This window comes from Idiotropiscis lumnitzeri, chromosome 3 (genome assembly GCF_059441095.1).
Source record: "Idiotropiscis lumnitzeri isolate Australia: NSW breed Sydney's pygmy pipehorse chromosome 3, RoL_Ilum_1.0, whole genome shotgun sequence".
Taxonomy (NCBI): Eukaryota; Metazoa; Chordata; class Actinopteri; order Syngnathiformes; family Syngnathidae; genus Idiotropiscis; species Idiotropiscis lumnitzeri.
The window spans coordinates 5,250,945-5,270,063 of record NC_142393.1 but is presented as its reverse complement, the minus strand read 5'-3'; the positions used below and the strand labels follow the sequence as shown (position 1 = coordinate 5,270,063).

The 19,119-nt window shown below is 42.8% G+C and overlaps 2 protein-coding genes across 5 annotated transcripts in view; one reads left to right on the top strand and one right to left on the bottom strand.

The window, feature by feature from the left end:
* Positions 1 to 148: 148 nt before the first annotated feature.
* On the top strand, positions 149 to 4,333 carry tgds (TDP-glucose 4,6-dehydratase). Its single transcript, XM_088290796.1, has 12 exons — positions 149 to 333; positions 441 to 507; positions 619 to 687; positions 792 to 882; positions 972 to 1,120; positions 1,498 to 1,596; positions 1,665 to 1,724; positions 1,811 to 1,854; positions 1,928 to 2,093; positions 2,176 to 2,231; positions 2,425 to 2,522; positions 2,611 to 4,333. Exons 1-12 carry the CDS (start codon positions 185 to 187, stop codon positions 2,688 to 2,690), a joined length of 1,128 nt encoding a protein of 375 aa, XP_088146922.1. The 5' UTR covers positions 149 to 184; the 3' UTR covers positions 2,691 to 4,333.
* The window catches only part of LOC148339557 (putative ATP-dependent RNA helicase an3), an 18,600-nt gene continuing 683 nt past the window's right edge, over positions 1,203 to 19,119 (bottom strand). Inside the window, exons 2-21 of one of the 4 annotated variants that reach the window (XM_088290791.1) lie at positions 17,515 to 17,566; positions 17,260 to 17,307; positions 15,845 to 15,898; positions 15,557 to 15,763; positions 15,353 to 15,455; positions 14,952 to 15,068; positions 14,734 to 14,833; positions 14,485 to 14,620; positions 14,305 to 14,402; positions 13,427 to 13,525; positions 12,646 to 12,806; positions 11,731 to 11,875; positions 11,494 to 11,638; positions 11,283 to 11,333; positions 10,688 to 10,869; positions 10,486 to 10,603; positions 9,281 to 9,434; positions 9,053 to 9,177; positions 8,912 to 8,978; positions 1,203 to 2,003 (exon numbers count right to left, since the gene is read on the bottom strand). In XM_088290791.1, coding sequence (XP_088146917.1) covers position 2,003; positions 8,912 to 8,978; positions 9,053 to 9,177; positions 9,281 to 9,434; positions 10,486 to 10,603; positions 10,688 to 10,869; positions 11,283 to 11,333; positions 11,494 to 11,638; positions 11,731 to 11,875; positions 12,646 to 12,806; positions 13,427 to 13,525; positions 14,305 to 14,402; positions 14,485 to 14,620; positions 14,734 to 14,833; positions 14,952 to 15,068; positions 15,353 to 15,455; positions 15,557 to 15,763; positions 15,845 to 15,898; positions 17,260 to 17,307; positions 17,515 to 17,566 — 2,163 coding nt within the window. In that variant the 3' untranslated portion in view covers positions 1,203 to 2,002. Of the gene's footprint in view, positions 2,004 to 4,103; positions 8,979 to 9,052; positions 9,178 to 9,280; positions 9,435 to 10,485; positions 10,604 to 10,687; positions 10,870 to 11,282; positions 11,334 to 11,493; positions 11,639 to 11,730; positions 11,876 to 12,645; positions 12,807 to 13,426; positions 13,526 to 14,304; positions 14,403 to 14,484; positions 14,621 to 14,733; positions 14,834 to 14,951; positions 15,069 to 15,352; positions 15,456 to 15,556; positions 15,764 to 15,844; positions 15,899 to 17,259; positions 17,308 to 17,514; positions 17,567 to 19,119 lie in introns of those variants that run through there. The other 3 variants (XM_088290790.1, XM_088290792.1, XM_088290793.1) reach the window with 3 other exon arrangements.

The window sequence follows — 19,119 nt, the reverse complement described above, 5'->3', positions numbered from 1 at the left end:
TTGATTGATTTAGAATCCACCCAATCACAACAACCTTCTTCCAAGACTACACATTTTCAGCCAATCACAGACGACTGTGGCCGAATTGGACCACGTAAAAACACCACCCAGTTTCAACGTGTCAACACTACCGTAAACAATCGCAAAGTGTCGCGCTTACCTGTATAATCATGTCGTGTCATCAATGGGAACGTTCTTCCGAGATTACCAAGTTAAAAGTGACAACCGAAGACAGTCTTGTCAGTCGATTAAAAATTTGCGTAGGAGACTATCTGTGAATGGACTGATGGACTCCATCAGAACTGTTTTGGTAACTGGTGGATCAGGATTTATGTGAGTTCACGTTACATAAGTCATATTGCAAATATTATATTGTTCGTGTTATTTTTTTCAAATGTTCGTTTACGCAGTCACGTTAAATTTTTCTTCTGTCCAAACAGTGGCTCTCACCTTGTGCGTTCCCTGGTTCAAAAGCATCCCGAATGGAAAATTTATAATTTAGACAATGTAAGCTTTCATTGTGTATTTGAATTGCTGTCAATAAAGTAAATGAATGTATTAATACAGGGACAAATTTGTAGTTGCTTCAAACGTGATGGAAAATGGATTTCTTTACAGCTAGATTACTGCTGCAGCCCGAGAAGCCTGGAGAGCATTCAAAACACAGTAAATTACACTTTTATCAAGGTAATATTAAGTTGTTTTTTGGGGGGGGGGGTTCTGGATGAATACCTGATTAACTTGATGCCATATTATTATGATATGTAATTGTGTGTTTGTGTAACACGCAGGGGGATATATGTAACAGCCAGCTGGTTAACCACATCTTTAACACAGTAAATGTCGATGTCATCTTCCACTTGGCAGCCAAAACGCACGTTGGTGAGCAGCGACCCAGATTTTGGCAGCCACAACACTGTTTACTGCAATTACTTAAAAAAAAAAAAATCACTCGTTGGGTTTCCCCTTAGATTCATCCTTCCAAAACCCAGCCATTTTCCAGCATGTGAACATCTATGGAACCAGAGTTTTGTTGGCGGCTGCCAGTCAGACTCGCCACAGGCTTCAGCGCTTCATCTACGTCAGCACCGATGAAGTGTACGGATCTAGTTTAGATGAGGTTTGGAGGATTTATATATTCATTCCTTTGTTTGTTTATCTCAGCAGATATTTTACTGGCTTATAAAACATCATCAAACACCTTTTAAAAAGCCAAGTTTATCTGAAATGAAAATGAGACCAAGAAAAAAAGGAATATCCATGATTTTCTTCAGCTGGAACTGGGGCTGAATTTTCTTGGGATTTAATCATAGGCACTCCTCTTGATGTCTGTTGTGATTAGTTCATTATAAACCTGAACACAGCCACATTCCCAGTTAGAAAAAGAGCAACAAACAGTCATTTGAGCAGGGGTGTGTAAACTTTTTATATCCACCGTAAGTTATGGCACATGGAAGGTGTCGAATTGAGTGGATTCAAGTTTTTTGTGTTTTGCAGTTGTTTGATGAGAACAGCCCTATGAGACCTTCCAACCCATATTCTACGTCAAAGGCAGCTGCGGAGCGCCTGGTCAGGTTGTACTGGGAAAAGTATAAGGTACATAGAAGTAGAACTTGGACACAATGGTATTTAAAGGCATTCTAACTTTGTTTTGCGCTCTTCAGCTTCCTGTCATTATCACAAGGAGCAACAATGTCTATGGTCCCCAGCAACACATTGAGAAGGTACTGAGTAACGGGCTCCAATTTTGTTTTTTTTTTAATCTTGCACTCGACAAATATATAATATATTGCTGTTCTTATACTCACAGGTCATCCCCAAGTTTGTCACCCTCTTGCAAATGCGCAAGAAATGGTAGGGGTTTTATTTGGAAAGGTCACACCGGGCAGCATCCTGATTTAGTGTTGGTCTCCTCTCTCTGCCACAGTCCAATTCATGGAACCCTCCCCAAATCTCGCCATTTCCTGTTCATCGACGACGCGGTCAGCGCCTTCCTGGTGCTTCTGGAGAAAGGGAATGTAGGAGAAGTCTATAACATCGGGTCAAACAGTGAGATAGCCATCGTGCAACTGGCCAGGGAACTTGTAAAGATGGTAGGTTGTCATGGATACCACAAATAGCCTGTGACGTAAGCAATGAAATATATCCGGTGGTGTGTGTGTGTGTGTGTTTAAGGTACAAAACGTTCCAGATGCCGAGCTGAAAGACTGGCTCGAGTTTGTGCCAGACAGGTGAGGCCAGATCACATTGATTCTCAACTAGTGGGTCTTTTTTTTTTTTTTTTTTCCACAATCGGCCCGGTCGCGACTTTAGCGAAAACGTTGGTCCGAGTGTGACAGTAGTTGAGAACCGCTGATCTAAACCGTCAATGTCGTATTATGCGAACGTTCAAAAAGGCATGAAGTCACAGGCAATCCTCTGCAGGCCAGCGGTCGACATCTGCTACCCCATCAAAAGTGAGAAGCTGCAGCAGCTGGGCTGGAAGGCCAACGTCTCCTGGCCTGAAGGAATCAAGCAGACTGGTACCACAGGCGCACACACACAGGCCAAGAACACGATATTTGAGCTAGAATATTAATTCCCGTCTTTGTCGTGTATGTTTGTTTTTAGTCAAATGGTACCAGGACCACCCAGACTTTTGGTCGGACACACCAAAGGGCCGAAGCACGTCGGAAGATACTAACCAATAGGCAACTCATCTTTGCCCTTCAGTTGTATCGTCTGTGCGGTACAGTCTTACTGGACCAACAAGCAGGGGCGATGCCTCACTGTGACGTAAACTTGAACACACTTAATCTCAGGTTGACATGAACAAAAGGTGTGATTTTTGCCCTTGATCAACTGGTCTTTTGTATTCGTTCCTCATCCATCGCTTCGCCGGGGTGGGGTCGCATCTTGAGCAGGGAAACTAAGACTTCCCTCTCCCCAGCTGCTTTATCCGTACCTTCCGGGATTGGGCGGATGCGTAGGCGTTCACAGGCCAGCCAGGAGGCAGTCTCTCAGGAATGTCCTCACTTGAACTTCAACATCCGGAGCAAGATCGCATCCCTGACTCAGAGAGGGCACTCGGCCTTTTTCCGACTGAGGAGCGTAGTCTCAAGATTGGGAAGTGGTGATTCCCATGAAAATGCTCCAGTTCCAGTTGAAGATCGCATCTTGAGTGGGCCAACAGAAACACATCATCTGCAAAAAGCAGAGATGCGCTACAACACCTCTGCCGCCCCTGGAAATTCTGTCCTTTCTGTCACGGTGGAGTCCAACCACCGTTACAAACCGAAAGACTCTCAGCGCTGCGGACCACACTCTGACACTGCTCATACGGGGACAGAGTATTCCTTATACTCCCGTATTACCCTTCACGGGATTCCCAAGCGATAATCTAGTGCCTAATCCAGCCAGGCCACCAGCTCCAAAGGCGGGTCCTCGTGAACCGCGTCTGGCCGGGAAAGGGAACACGATAAGGTGATGGCTCAGGGAGGATTATTTTTATTTATTATTTTTTGGGTGTGTACTTGTTTCCCCTAAAAATGGCCATATTTAGAGTGCTCTATAAATAAAGATGGGTTTAAAGAAATTCTTGTTGAGAGTTGTGTGGATGCTGAAGGGATGAAATTCTGTCAGAAGTAATTGAAAAATAGTTGACAAAAAAAGGAATTTGAATTTTGTCTAGGTAGAAATTACACAGATGGGATCAGCAGAAATGTTGCATTTTACGCTAAAGATCGATGGGTTGTAATGTCATAATTTGCTGATCGATAACGTCATTGATAAGATCCACAAAATAAGACATTCCAGCAAACAATCTCGTTCACTCCTTTGCCGCCATCTTTAATACGCCAAGTTTTTTTTTCCTTCAAAAATGCCTTCAGTTCCTCAAGACTCGGGTAACGACCAATCACAGCTCATCTTGCAAACATCACATGACCAAAGTCAGAAAACAAACAGAAAATGTTTCACTTCATTTCTCCTTTAACTCATTTACTGCCATTGACGGCTTAAGACGTCAAAGATGCTTTTTTTTTTTTTTTTTTAACTGCTGCAACTGCATAACCATGAATAGCTTTTTCGAAGCGTGCACGCAGCCAAGAAGGAACGGAAGCAGGTTCATTTTGCAAATCCAAACCTTTAATTGTGGTAAAATCACAATGGATGCACAATATTGTTTTTCTTTAGTGTAGTGCTCCTCTTCGTGCACAACTGCTAAACTAATACATAAAGCAAATACTAACTAGCAGGCTTGTGGTGCCGTGTGTCCACGCTGAACTGTCTGGCCAGTCAATGATGGAGACAACATCAGGCTTCATGCACTGGGAGTATTACGTTTTTTTTTTTTTTAAATCATCTTGTGAAATAAAACCAAAACTTTTCTCACCTCAGTCTGCGTATTGTACTTGTAGGTATTGTTTTTCTTCCACAGATTGCCTTTAACAAACAACTTAAAAAAGGGGCCATAAACTTCTATTTGCAAAATTTGGAATATAAAAGGCTGCATATCGTTGATGTGCCACCGAAGGGAGCTACGACGGTAAAACGGCAAACGAGAAAATCAAGTTAGCGCACACGGATCGCCCATTTCCTGACTGGCCGGACGCTCAGCGGTGAGCGCATGAGCACGCTGTGCCTGAAAATATGCAGATCACAACAACAGCAATAGAATCACAGTTACTTCTGTGTTACAGACTTTAAACATCCCCACTTTGATAGACAATCACACAAAGGGTATCAACAGGAAGGAAAAGTGTCAAAACAAAAGAACAACAACAAAACGGACTTGGAGCGAATCTGGACATGTTTGTACTGCATGTTTGTTTGTTTTTTTTTTATTTATTTTTTTACAAAACGTTTTTTTTTATTCTTACAATTTAATCCAAACCTTGGCATATTGTGTGGAATTGTCGCAAATTATAATTTTGTTTTTTTTTTGGGGCCAATTGAAAATGGCTGTTCATGTTGTAGTATTACCATCATCGCGATTGGCATCGGAACCTGTCGGTGGATCTGATACTGAGTCCAATGAGACTTTCAAGGTAATCGGTTTCTCTCCATACGTCACATCTGCCGTAAAAGCCCGTGACTGCTGATGCTGTTTGAGGTCTAATTATTACGTAAAAGTGTGCCATGACAGCTTGTGACATACTCAGAGAAACGTTATTACGCCGTTATTAAAAAGCTCACACTACCCCAGGAAAATAGAAATTTTCACTCATACCAATGACATTCAACATTCATGTGCCAGTGTTTTTGTTCACTGTCTTTTGGTCAAGTCACTTTTTTTTTTTTTTTACTATTTTCTTTTTTTAAACATTTGCACTAGGCTTATAAAAATAAATATTTCTCAAAAATGTTTGATAAATTACACAAACTAGCGAAAGTAGACTCAAGAACTTTGGGTGCAAACAGCTGGATCTTGCCGTTGTTCTGAACTACAACACAAACCGGTGCCCGCAAACAGTGAGTCACATCTGTAACATCCTTTTCCACACACGCACACGCAAACACACGCACATGCATTTCTTCTATCACTACGGAGGAGTCCTTCTTTTGGCAACGACAAACACTCCTCAAGGCGTTGGAGGACCTGTGCTACAGAAGACTTTTGAAGAACTTTGTAAAAACTTAGTGGGATTTTTCAGTCTTTCTACAAACGGAAGGCCTGCAGGCCGCAGCAAAGGGAGCATAGCACCAGTAAATTGTTCCCCGACGCAAACGCCTCTCGGTCTGGAGAATTTGTTCCGTTATCACAGAAGCGCTGAATTCTCTGCCACGGTGGTGCATTCGATTCCAACGACCGCACGGTAACACCGCGTCAAGTGTCACCGAGATCACTTTTATTCGGACTGTCCGTCTTGAATTTAAGGCATCAAAAGGTAAAACGATTCGCTATGGAGGCTATGTGTGACTTATCAATCTTCACCACCAGATGGCAACGACAGACCCGGAAAAGCGGAAAATAAACCCACAGCCGTGCTAGAAACTGTGCAATCGATGCTTTGAGCTAAATGCTAAAAAAAAAAAATCAGCGGGCTAACCTGCCGGGAATAAACAATGTCAGGTTATACAAGGTTTTCGACATTTACGAGCAGCTAAAGTGATCAAGAAGGTACAAGTGTGTGTGTCTGAGGACACCCAGCCCCAACACACACTTCAGTCGGGAAGGAAAAATTTCAAGGCACCAAGCGTGTCAGTGTTGGTGACAGCAAAGTGCACGCAAAACGCAAAAAAAAAAAAAAAAGTGGCTATTGAATGAACAATGGGAGTTCATCGTGAGTGGGCGGGGTTTGTGGCACGGTGACTGACAGCCAACAGACAAGTTGCGGCGTCACCAAAACCTTTCGGTTGTGGGGAGGGAGGGGGTGGGGGGGCATGATTGATGAAACGGCAATGAAGTCCTTAACCGATTGTCATTTGCAAGCCTACCGTCTACTCGTGTGCATCACTCACACGACAGCCCCTCCGGTCGAAAGCCTACTCCATGTCAACCACAAGGACTGAAATTCAGCCCAGAAAAAAAACAAAACACACACACACACACACACACCCCGACCGAATTCATCTGCCGTAGAGCACAACCTCGCAAACCTCATCTGGCTACACTTCATCGGATGACGTGCATGAGCTCTCCCGCAACACGGAAACAAAATGCTGCTTTTAGGGACTTTCTACTACGTTGAATGTGACCTCCCAACAAACTACACAACTGAACACTAGCTCCCAGTGTAACGCGGATCCAAAGCAAAAACAAAACACACACACACAAAGGGGGGTTAAAAAAAATAACTAAAACCCTGCTATAGAATTGCAACACTTATTTTGAGCCGTCTAAATTGCTTGACCAAAAAAAACAACAACACTTGCATATGTCCAATTGTCGGCGCCCAGAGCTTTGCTTGCATGGGCAATTTGGAGAAAAATCGATCGGAATCAAATCGCCCACTGAACTCGGCGCTCTGGACGACGTCGATCCCAGCACACTGAGCGACCAAGCGCGTTTCCGCTCGACAATTTTTCAACTATTTACATGCTATCTACACGTGAATTCCTTGAAGATTTCCATGTAAATCAAATAAATCCCCACCTTGATTATTTTTTTTTTTTTTGCCGTTACGCTCCGAATGCAAGATGGAGTTGTTTTGTGAAACACGGCCTGGTTCCACAGCAGGGCCACGCGCAAATGTGGCAAGTCCTCGTTGTCAAGCGGGGTCAACTCAACCGCGTGACCCATTTTCATTATCGTCATTATCATCGTATTGGTTTGGAGAAACAGACCGGGCCGATCTCAAACCTTTAAAAGTAAACCATCGATTCCTCCTCGTTTGTCTTGCTCCCCCTCCGAGCCTCGGCTGCCCTGCTGGGAAACATTTTGGGCCCGATGTATGCATTCATCCCCGACCGCAACTTATCCAAAAACACTCAAAGCAATACTGGAATGATGGGTTAGTTTCTTCTTTTTTTTTTATTTTAAGAGAAAACTCTTCATATGACTCTCCAGGATAGAGTGAGCAGGGAATTTTGGATCTCTGAGTCGTTTTTTTTTTAGTTGCGTTTCCCCTTGAAAGACGCTTTTGGCCAAAAAGGGCTTCAAAGTTTGTGGGTGGAGGCGGAGTCAGGTTCCCAGCAGCATAGCGACGCCAAGAGTTGGCACAACAGACACGGGCACTGATGGATGGAACTTATTAACAATACAGAGGCAGCAAGGTCAGCATTTGATTTAAGAATAGAAAAGAAAGAAAAAAAACCTCCTCAAAGTTTGATGGGTTTATGTTTGCTGCGCTGCTTCGTCCGATTCTGCCTCAGTGGCCCGGTTACTGAAATACCAACTTTGGGCAACTATGCGAGGAACTTCTTGACTTCAAGCTCAAAGCAGAGCTGCAGGACTGACGTGCGATTTCTAGAAGCACAAAGCCTTACTGGGAGAGGTTTTATGCTTTTAAGAACCGGATCAGATCACGAGGAATGGCGTTTTGACTTTCCTCATGGCAGTTTTACAAAGTTTAGTTTGGTTTTGTTTTGCCAAGGTTTGATTTAGTTCAAGTCTAGCTTGTTTCCTTCCAAAGAGAAATCAAGATAACAAACCCATACGTGACATTAAATATGTTTTTTTTTTTTCACAGAACAGAAATAAGAAAAGCCAATGCTTGAATTCTTGAAGGCACAGTACAGAAACAAAATGATCTTTGTTATTTTTGCAACGTAAAGCACAAGTCCTATGATTCTGTTAGCTGACATTTCAAGTGATGGGCTAGCAAATTCCCAGCCCGAAATTTCATGGGCCTTCTCAGACATCTTTCCAAGACATCTGCACTTCAATTAAAAGTAAAGGTTAAAAAAAAAACATTAAGAGCAATATTTGTGGCCTCTCTTCCAGACAGAAGCCTCAACCAGTTCCTATGTGTGAATTTGTTTCATGTCTCAGTGCTGCTTTTTTTTTTTTGTCTGTTTGTTTTTTCCTCGTACAGTGGACATGCATTAAACAAAGATGACACGTGGGTGGGGAGTTGCTCGCTGGAAGCCTGTGCGACTGAGCGAAGGCAGAAAAAAACAAAACAAAAAAAAAAACAGGATGAAGCGAAAATTCAAATATGGAAAGTGACACAAAGAAAGCATCCCTGCGGCGGGAATGTTCTAAAATAACCAAAATGGAAGAATCCCTTTGCCATGTAGTCTGTTGTGAGCTTTTAAATTGAGATTAAACTGTCCAGGGATGTCGTAGGGAAGGGGGGGGGCTGTATAATGAGTACATTTAGAATCGCATGCACATAGGTTCTAAATGTCGACTAGGGCGGCAGATGGGGTGAAGACAACAGAGTTGAGAAAGGAAGACGGCTGTGTGGGGAGGGGACAAAATATGTGTGTGTATGTGTGTGTGTGTGTGTGAGACAGAGAGAGAGAATTAATAATCTAGTTCCCCCACCAGTCAACTTGAGAGTGCGAGTAGTTGCCGCCGTAGCCGTCGCTTGTGTAGAAGGTTCCAAAGCCACCTGTGGCAAATATACAGAAGCAATGTTGACGCTTTTCAGAGAAAAAAAATAAATAAATAAATCACAAGCCGCACCTCCTGCAAAGCCACGCGCTCCTCCATGTGCCACTTGGTTCCGAACGCCGCGCCCCCCAAAGCCTCCGGCGTTGCCTCCAGCGGCCGTCTGACGATAGTCGCGTGCTCCAAAACCACCGGCGAACCTGCGAGAAGTCCACAAAAAGCATGAGTGGATTCTTGGGACTGACTGGCAACGTCTGCACTGAATTCTTAATCAATCAGAGGGGAAATTGTGTGTTTGTGGACCTCTTAGAGCGTCCGCGGTTGCTGCTCTTATGCTGGTGCTCATAAGCCAAGCTCTCGAGCCATGAAGGAACTTCCTGTTTGGCTTCCACCAGGATGTCCAGCAGGTCTTTCGTGATGTTCCCGTTTTTGTCGTTGAAGAACGATGTGGCCAGTCCTGATGGAAAAAAAGATGGTGAGAAGCAAGCTTGCGTCAAAAAGATGCCATTATCCGTTTATGCCGTACTTGATGCTTTTTATTGGATTCCTTTAGAGTTATCAAATGTTGATGTAGATAAGTGATAGACGAAATAAACTGAGGATGAACGAACGAGTGAATTGTTCAAACTGTATTGCAGGTTGGACTTGACTAAAATTTGATCAAATAACATTTTTAATTTCCAAAGAGGAAGAGATCAGCCCCAAAATGAGAGAACCTTTGAGGCCATATTTTGTGCAATGGTCATAGCTATTTTTTGCAAATGTTTTCAAAGGTAATTTTTGAGCAATTCGTGTTGTTTGTTGTTCTTCACTTCAGTAAAAGTGGGTCGGCGGCTTGGTAAAAAAATAAATAAATAAAATAAAAACTAAAAAGAAATTTTAAAAAGCAGTGACAACTGGGAGTGCGAACGATAATCTTTTTTTTTTTTCAATACATCTTTCGTCGTATCAAAGATTCTGCATCGAGGTATTAAGAGATTTAAAGTTGAAATAAAAATAAATAAATAAATAAAAACAACTCCATTCCACTGTCCACATAAATAGCACATGCGTTTGTTTGTACATCAGGCAAAAGTCTGTGCTGAGACTAAGCTGTGTGTTAAACAATTAAATAAAAGCAGCGTTCATTAAGTTACAGTCAATCAGATGCTGCATGTTGGCCTTTCAAGAATTAAAATACAGGTTACGCTAAAGTTTAAATATATATTTGTAAATAATTTGTAGTCGGATACATAAATTTGTTACAGCATATGCTTCCATTGGCACTTTTTGAAATTTGTATTGATACATTATTGTGCGAAATAGTAATCCTTGTTCTTCAGTGCTGCAATTCAAAAAGGTAACGGTGTTTTCCATGGACTATAAAATGTAAGTCAATGTAGTGATACATCGGAATCGAATGGTGAGGTACCCATCGATTTCCAGCCCTCGTGACAACAGTTGAGAGTCATTGATTTAAAACCCGAGTCCTCACTAATTGCCACTCAGCGATGAGACGATAATCTTACCCAGATTTCCGACTCGTCCTGTGCGTCCAATACGGTGGACGTACTCCTCAATGTCACTCGGCAGGTCGAAGTTAATAACGTGTTTCACGTTGGAGATGTCGAGACCACGAGCTGCAACCTGAGAAACAACAGAAGCTTCGAAAACATATGCGCGTGTACGCGTGCGGTGATGCATTTTTGCTAAGTTCAACATTTTACTGACAGCCGTCGCCACCAGGATGGGGCATTTTCCAGATCGGAACTGGTTCAGAGCCTCCTCTCGGTCCCTCTGGGAGCGGTCGCCGTGGATGCTGGTGCACGCGTAACCTTCCCGGTACAGGAAGTCCTCCAAGGCGTCGGCGCCTTTTTTGGTCTCCACAAATACCAGAGTCAGCGAGTCCTTGCCTAGCCGGCCCAAAAGAAAATTGGAAATTAACTCTCCTATTTCACTCAAGGTGAGCTGCATAGTACGAGTGACGATGGTGTGACAACTTTGTTTCGGCTGCTTATGCTGGTGATGACAAACGATAAACATGCATTGCAGGACCCATGGATGAAAAAAAACAAGCAGAACGCCATCAAAAATAATTGCAAGAATAACGATGACAGCAACATGTCAAACAGATGACTTTTGTAAAAAGAAACGGTCGGCATGATCGACTACAGATCCGACTCATGCCAGGATGCACGGAACCGATGAGATACCAAACTAAGATGAGTATCGCAGGCAGCTAGGCAAACTTCAAAATCATTACAAAAAATAAATAATCTATTTATATTATCGTAGTGGATGCGTGTTTCTCCGCTGTAGAGCTTACCAGGCTTCTCCATGTTCTCTCCAGCATTGTCCTGCACTTCGCTGGGGATGACTTGGGATAAAACCACACCAAACCATCAACACCAACTACCGCACTTGCCCTCGCACCAGTACAGGAACCACGTCGCGTGTCTGTTTTTGCGCGCGTTTATGCGGAACGCTGCGGCCGGGACGGAAGACCGATCGTGATCGTGCGTTTCCGACCGTCTCACCTGTGGCGCTGAGCAGGTCCAGGAGAAACGACCTCTTGTCGCTCTCTTCCACCCAAACCACTTTCTGAGTGATGTTCTCGGAGGTGGAGCCCACTCTCCCGACGGCCAGGAAGATGTAATCATCCAGGAAATCCCTGGCCAGGATCTGCAGGGCCAAGCGAGAGTTACGGTGATTTCGGTTCACGCTGATTAAGAGCAGCGACGAGTTGCGCAGGGAAGAGGTTTTAACGGACGCACCTGGATCTCTTTGGGAAAGGTGGCGCTGAACATCATGGTCTGCCGGGTGCCTTTTGGAGGCATGGTGTCCTGTTCGACGATGCGCCGGATCTGCGGTTCAAAGCCCATGTCCAGCATCCGATCCGCTTCATCCAGGACAAGGTACCTGCACCAAACGGATTCGGAGCGGTTAACTCGAAAAATATCGAGACACTGTCTACTTGAATGACATCTGTTGAGGCGGCGTGGGTGACGAAACGAAACATTTCTATAAATGTGGTGCGATAAATGGCAATCGGAGGTGTCGTCTGATTTTAGTACAAAATCAGCTGGGATAGGTTCCATTTTATATTTGAAGACTCTCATGATCATTTTTGTAAAGTATGAAATATCTTGATTTGTTAAAATGATTTCGAGAGAAATGTGACGTTTAACTTGTCTGTGGCCTTTTTCAGACATTCGGGTGATGCATGATTAAATTGAAGTTTAAGGATAATTAAGGCATTAATTTTGGAAAATAAAATGAAAGACTTATTTTTAGGGATCTGCAGACACCATGAAACATCCAAGTTTGAAACAAAAAGGCCATTGTGTGGTTGACTAATATTTTTTTTTAAATATACTTTTTACTAAATTCTTTAGCGAGAGATGCAAGTAAACTTCTCTAGATCTTTTTTTTTTGACACAGATTATTCATAATATAATATTTCATATGATACTAACAAAAATAATATTCCGGTAATATGTCATAGATTTTGAAATATTTATGAATTCATGTTAAGACCAACTTGTTTAAAATAAATAAATAAATATATAAAATAAATAATAATAAATAAAAAAGTTCAAGAAACAGAAACAAACCCAAAGCAGCTCACCAACAAACATGAATTAAAAGCTTCCTAGTGGAGCACGACAGTGACGGGGTCCATATCTTACTTGCAGTAGTCCAGCCCAATCTTGCCCCTCTCCATCATGTCCACCAGCCTTCCAGGAGTGGCCACCAGGAGGTGACACCCTCTCTCCAGATCTCGGATCTGCTGGCCAATGTCTGCTCCTCCATACACAACGCAGGGACGCACTCTGGACCGGTATGAAAACTAAAACACAAAAATAAGGCGTTTTATTTCTAAATGCCTTTCAGGGAAATCAAGGACATGGTGCAGCAAGTGGGTTTTAAGTCAAGACGTAGAAGTGGTCAAAGAAAGCGAGGTCTGGTGAAAGTGAGTTCCATAGCGTGGGAGCATTTTGGCTGAAGGCGCTTCCTCCCCATGGAATGAAGATCCAAGCGTGCACCGGTTCAGTCCGACTGTTAGGAAACTCAGAGCATTTTGCAAATTGCCGTTCAGTTATTCCGAGCGCACCAAAACGCAGTGCCAGTGCATGCAATTGATGCTCCGACTGGGGACACGGTGCACCACTGCTGGCTGTGTTTGAAAATTAATGGGAGCAAGACGCACCCTGCCTCTCCGAACCCACCCACCCTCAGAGTAGGGCACGGACGTCACCGTTTCTGAAAGTGCCTTAAAACAGGCGGACAATTTACAGAAATTGTTGCCAAGCAGAAGAATCGAGATAATCAAAAGAAGGGGCCCCGGGACAGCCCCCTGGGGCACACCTAATGTGACTGGGTAGAAGTTGGATGAAAACCACGTGAGTTGGATGAACTGAACACAAGGGGGAAAAAATGGAAATATCATGTCATTATTTGTAAACCTACCTTCCGGGCTTCATCATATATCTGGAGTGCCAGCTCCCGAGTAGGGGCCAGGACCAGAGAAATGGGATACTGCTTACGACGGCCATATTTTCCATTCTCCTACGATATGAGGAATAATTACCATATGATGTTCAATATGCATCATCTCACAGGTGGATGATTAACATCAGTGTCAAAGAAAATGGCAGAGCACATTCTTCGCAGGAAAAAAATTAATTAAATTGGGGTCTTATCTCAATATTTTGGGGAAAATTCCAGACACGCACTTCCCTTGTACATGTGTTTGTCACGTCATTCACAAACAATAAATTGTGATACCTTTACTTCAAACATTTCGACGCTGACATATCTCAAAAGTTGTTTTCGAGCAGGGTTACACAACACCGGTCCTCGAGAGGCGTTTTACTTGTTTCCATTCTTCAACACACCAGATTCAAAAGATCAGCTCATTAAAAAGCTTTACAGAAGTCTGATAACGATCCTGAGCATTTAAATCAGGTGTGTTGGAGGAGGAAAATATGTAAAACAAGCTGGATAGGGGCTCTCAAAGATTGGCAAAAAAAAAAAAGGCAAAAAGTAAATAAATAAAAAATAAAACAGGCATGGGCAATATGCGCCGTTTGTTTGAATAACCGAAAATATAAGTCATACCAGGTCAGAAAAACAAATTTGGCAGTCACGTGCAATATGGTTTGCTCACAATGGGTACAAAAGGTGCAAGCTTCTAATTTGTGTATCACATCCATCTGTAACTATCTAAAAATAAATTGGAAAAATTATCTCGTCCTCAAATTTCTCGACTCAAATGTTTAAAAAAAAAAAAAAAAAAAAAAAAGCAATCTTTGGGAGTCGGGTGGAAGTGAAAATAAATTCCATACCTGCCCAGAGGCTTTAGCAGCATTGAGAGCATCTCCTGGTCCCTCGGCATAGATTTGGCTGAGAATTGGCAGCAGGAATGCCGCCGTCTTGCCAGAACCTACGCACCAAACATGGCACAATCTGTAGCTTCGTTCTGCATAATAAGACATAGACGTCCCATTCAGACAGTATTAGCAAACCTGTCTGTGCGCAAGCCATCAGGTCCCGCTTGGACTTGACGATTGGAATGGCATATTTCTGGACAGGGGTCGGTCGGGTGTAGCGGCTCAGCGCAATGTTGCCCATGATAATCTCACCCATGTCGATATCCTGGAACTACACGACAGGACAGACATTTCAATTGGTCACACTTGCAAACAAAACGTCAGGTGGGTGTGGGGGGGGGGGCAGGGGATAAATGAATAAAAACGGATCCCATCGTGACTTACACTCTCAATGTGATGAGGGCAGTTCTGTCCGGTGGCCTCGACTGGAATGTCATCATACTTCTCGAAATTAATTCCGGTGTTGCTGGCGGAGAACAACTCGCTAGAGGGCAAAATGAGGTGCAGCTGAACACTACTTGCGGAAGATTGAACAAGCATACATAATTCCCTCATGCCTAACCAGCCATAAGAGAATTATTTACACAAACACTTCGACTTACTGCTCAAGCCGTTCGTTGAGTGGCGTCGGTTTGGACCAGTCTCCTTCATTGCAGGCTTCCTCCACCCAGCGGCTGTTTCCACCGCCACCGCCACCACTGTACCCACCGTGGTCGAACCTAAGCCAAAAAAGAAAGATCTCGTCTCACAAGTGCTCATCTGCAACCTTAAGCATGTGCGACATAGGATTTTAACTGCAGTGGTACTGGTTTCATTTGTCCTGTGAAACTACATTTTCCATGTTGAAATGAACAGAAATGCTATTAATGCATTCCGACCATGCAAATTACTTTTGTTTGAAAGAAAAAAACCCATATTGTATAAAAAGATAACATGATAAACGGGAAAAAAATGTGTGTAATTACTCTTCACACGGAAAGGGGCGACAACTTTATCATCTCACCGTCCGCGATTTGCATTGCTCCTGTCATTGAAGAAAGCAGATTTTCCTCTGTTGTTTCCAAAGCTGCTGTAGGCGTCCTTGGCAGTGTTCCAACCGCCAGTGTCTGACATCATCGAACACATGGGGGGGAAAAAAAAAAAAAGTGCGTCAAGTTTCCTCAACCGAGCACGTCAGCGTTTCCACGCAGCCAAACAGGACTGCTACCTTTGTTTTCATACAAGCCGAAGCTCATCGGCTGAGCGGGGTTGATGGGATTGAAGGCGCCACCTCTGTTGCCACGGTAGCCGCCTCCGCCCATGGCCCCTCGGCCCCGCTCCATGCGAGGCGGGCCACGGTTGTAAGTGTTCCCGCCAGTCATGCGGTTGTCATGGTAGCCATTGACAAAGTTGCCGCGGCCACCATCCCAACCGACTGGAGAGAGAGAACGAGCGAGAACATCAACTCGGTAAGTGATGACGAGCAAATTTCAAGTTCAGAGGAAAGGCTTCTTACAGGCGGCGGCAGGTGCGATGGTGTAGCCTGCCCGGGCAGCAAACACATTTCCTCCTAGAATAAGAAGACAGTCGTTCACCAGCGGATTTGCCTGTTCTAAAAGCAACTAAATACACAGGTGAAAGGTGGCCAATTTGTCGAGATAGCAGTAGGGCTGAACGATTTTAGGAAAAGATGACACTTTTATGACAGATTTTTGATTCCCAATTTATTTATTTATTTTTTCTAACTCAAGCTTCAGTGTAATATTTACTATGTAGCGTAACAACAGAAATGGACATAATGCCACCGGAACATTTAAAGCTATTACTCTCACAAAGCACGGACACTAAAGAGGTTGTGTGAGGGAGGCTGTCCTTTTTCTTTTTAGAAAAATGAAATGTGTAATAAGAGTGTGCAAAAAAACGTGTTTTTAACCCCAAAAATTAAAATTTTGTACTCATGTTCATCTTCTTCAAACATAAATGTAATGTTATATGTCAATATCTTTTTTCATATTTTCCAACGGTGACTGAAGGCTTAGTGATATGACCTGACATTGAGATCATAATGCAGCTAAAAAAATAAATAAATAAATAAAATAAAATCACATGCAAGTATGTCTGAATGTGAAAGGTAAATATTTCCTGTTTGAACACAAAAAAGTCAGCGTATTATATTTCTTCTTCTCATTGCTTTTCTTTCCAATCTAAATAAGTCAACTTTTTCCTTTTAGCAAAGCTAAATTGACTAAATTGAGAGAGCAATGTTTTACTTATTTCTGCGTAGATCTTAAAAATTAGTGCACAAACGCAAATAGCATTGCTGACGTCATAAATACGTAATATACTTTTGACCTCAAGCTCCTCGTCATGGCTGAGGTCTTATTTTATCTTGAGATCCTTATTAATGGTAATTCTAATTTTCTGTTCACAGCCCGAGCCAAAATTTCTGTGAAAAGTGTACTGTACACCGAAACGCTTATTCTGGTCTTTCCCAAGTCTGCATTTCCCATTCGCAATTTGTAGTAGTTTCTCTTGCACGCTTAGCAACGCCTCGTTGGCGCTTTTTTTTTTTTCTCCCCATGTTGCATTTCTGCCGCTACGGCGACAAAGATTAACAGAGGAGTGAATTTGCACCGCGCAGTTCCCACAGACATGAAACAGAGCAAATTAGCTTAGTGCCGAGCGTTCGCGAGCAGCCGGGAAAGCAAGGACTTCAGGGACGACGGATGACAGCGTGATGTGCACACGACGCCTTTTTCTTTTATTATTATTCTTAAGAAGCTTGGATCCGGATGAATCGTTCAGCCCTAGATAGCAGTGGAGTGAATGCAGCAAGCCAGCTTTTCAAAATGTAGCATTCTGAGTCACGTGGGCCTCAAGGATGCATAGAAAAGATTTTGTTGGAAGAAGCACTAAATAGCTGCTCCTCACCATTTTTAGGACCATCTTTGTTCCGTAAATGTGGAGGAATGTATCTTCCTGCAGACACGAGAGAGACATCAGCCTCATTCTAATAATCAGTAAATAAAAACATCCTCAATGCAACAAATTGTGGTGGCGATCTGCATTTTTCACAGTGCCACATTATGGGGCCCATGCAGCTGCCTCTCTATCTCCAAGACAGCCCCTGCTTTATCAGCAGGCTTTGGTTGTGATTAAACGTGCAAGAACATAGGAAGCGCTTACTGTTGGTGCCACCACCTTGTCCGTCTGCCACATTCAAGTCTAGGACAGCAAGCTGGGGATGGAAACACACACAAAAGTTTTAGCCAAATTTAACTAAGTTCAATACGTTAGAAAATGTGGCAGTCGTACTTGTTGGGATTGATATGATTAGAAAACAATAAATGGGAATTTTATTCCGTAGAGATAATGTGCAAAAGTATTGGTATTTTTTAATGAAAACAATACAAATGGCATAAGTATGACTTTAATTTGTTCTGTGACCAAAAACATTTGTATTTCAAATCGCCATTGAAATGAATAGAAATGAATCCGTTGCAGCCTCTTGAAACAACAAAAAAGTAATGATTAAAAAAAACAACAACAGGTGAATCATGACGGATTGCCATTATGTGCGTCTCCTGTTGGTGTAGTGCCTTGGCCACCTGGGGGCAGTAAAACACAGGCATACTTAAGACATTTGTTAGCCCATCCGTGGCATTGCATGTTGTTTGTTCACATTAAGATAAGTGGACTTTCACAAGGCAAAGCTGTGGCTGTTGTAAATACACACCATGTAATTCACTTAGTTTGATGTTCATCATAAATGTCAACTAGGAGAGAATAGTTTGAAGCCTCTTGCCGACCATTTTTTTTTATTACCAGCCAAACAGCAAATTGTTGCGAATCAAGTTTAGTTAAGTTCGTTGCCAGCATAAAGCAACGGTACCTCAAATTTGAGCTAGCAAATGCATTAAGCAAAGGAAAAATAAAGTGTGCCAATTTCAATTAAATAGTCGTACTACAAATAATGTACCAAATACATTGTTTATCTATCAATGCCAGTGACGTTTAGTGACAGGCATTTCCTCCACGTCTTCATTTCAGGAGGTAAGCTATATATATATATATATATATATATTTCTTGTGACAATTTTGCCTTGGCTCAGTAACTGTAGCGAAACAATGATTTGAAAACACACACATAAAACTCACATTGCAATGAAAGCTGCAAAAAACTTGTTTTGATGAAATCAAAATGGAAATCAATTTAATAGCAAGAACGCTCGCACTTTATCTTGGTCATTTTACAATGTCAGAATAAATGGGGGAAAACGGTCATTACAAGAATGGAAATCCGTGATGGCCCAAGACTTTTGCAACTGAACTATAACAGGGCCATTCTCATCCAGTGCGTGGGTTTCGATTCCGCATTGAATCCTTGCACAAATCGCGATGCATTGCAACCGAGAACAAATATCAAATGTGAAATATCAGTTAATATAAACTGGACTGCGATTCAGCGCCCTATTTTAAATTCACTTGTCAATATTTTTCCGCAATCTCACGATTTGGCTGGTCAACCAAACACAGTGGCAACCGGATGCTTTTTCCTACGTCGCAAGTGACGCAGAATAATTGAGCATTTTCGCAACGCATGCGAGTACAAAAAGCTTGTCAGATTTGACAGCAAAGTGTGTCGCGCTGTCAAATGCGCAATTTGGAGCGTATCGGCCCCAGTGGCTGCAAGCTTTAGCGCACCTCCATTTTATTTCGCGTCGAGCTGCAAAACAAACGCAGTGAAGATAATAGTGGGTGGGTGCGTTTCATAGGCTCACCGTGTCGCGC

Excerpts from the sequence above, each read along its gene's own strand:
- tgds (XM_088290796.1), top strand. The coding sequence starts at position 185 with ATGGGAACGTTCTTCCGAGATTACCAAGTTAAAAGTGACAACCGAAGA. Across the intron at positions 1,597-1,664 it reads TGTACTGGGAAAAGTATAAG|CTTCCTGTCATTATCACAAG; the intron begins GTACATAGAAGT and ends TGCGCTCTTCAG. Across the intron at positions 2,094-2,175 it reads CCAGGGAACTTGTAAAGATG|GTACAAAACGTTCCAGATGC; the intron begins GTAGGTTGTCAT and ends TGTGTGTTTAAG.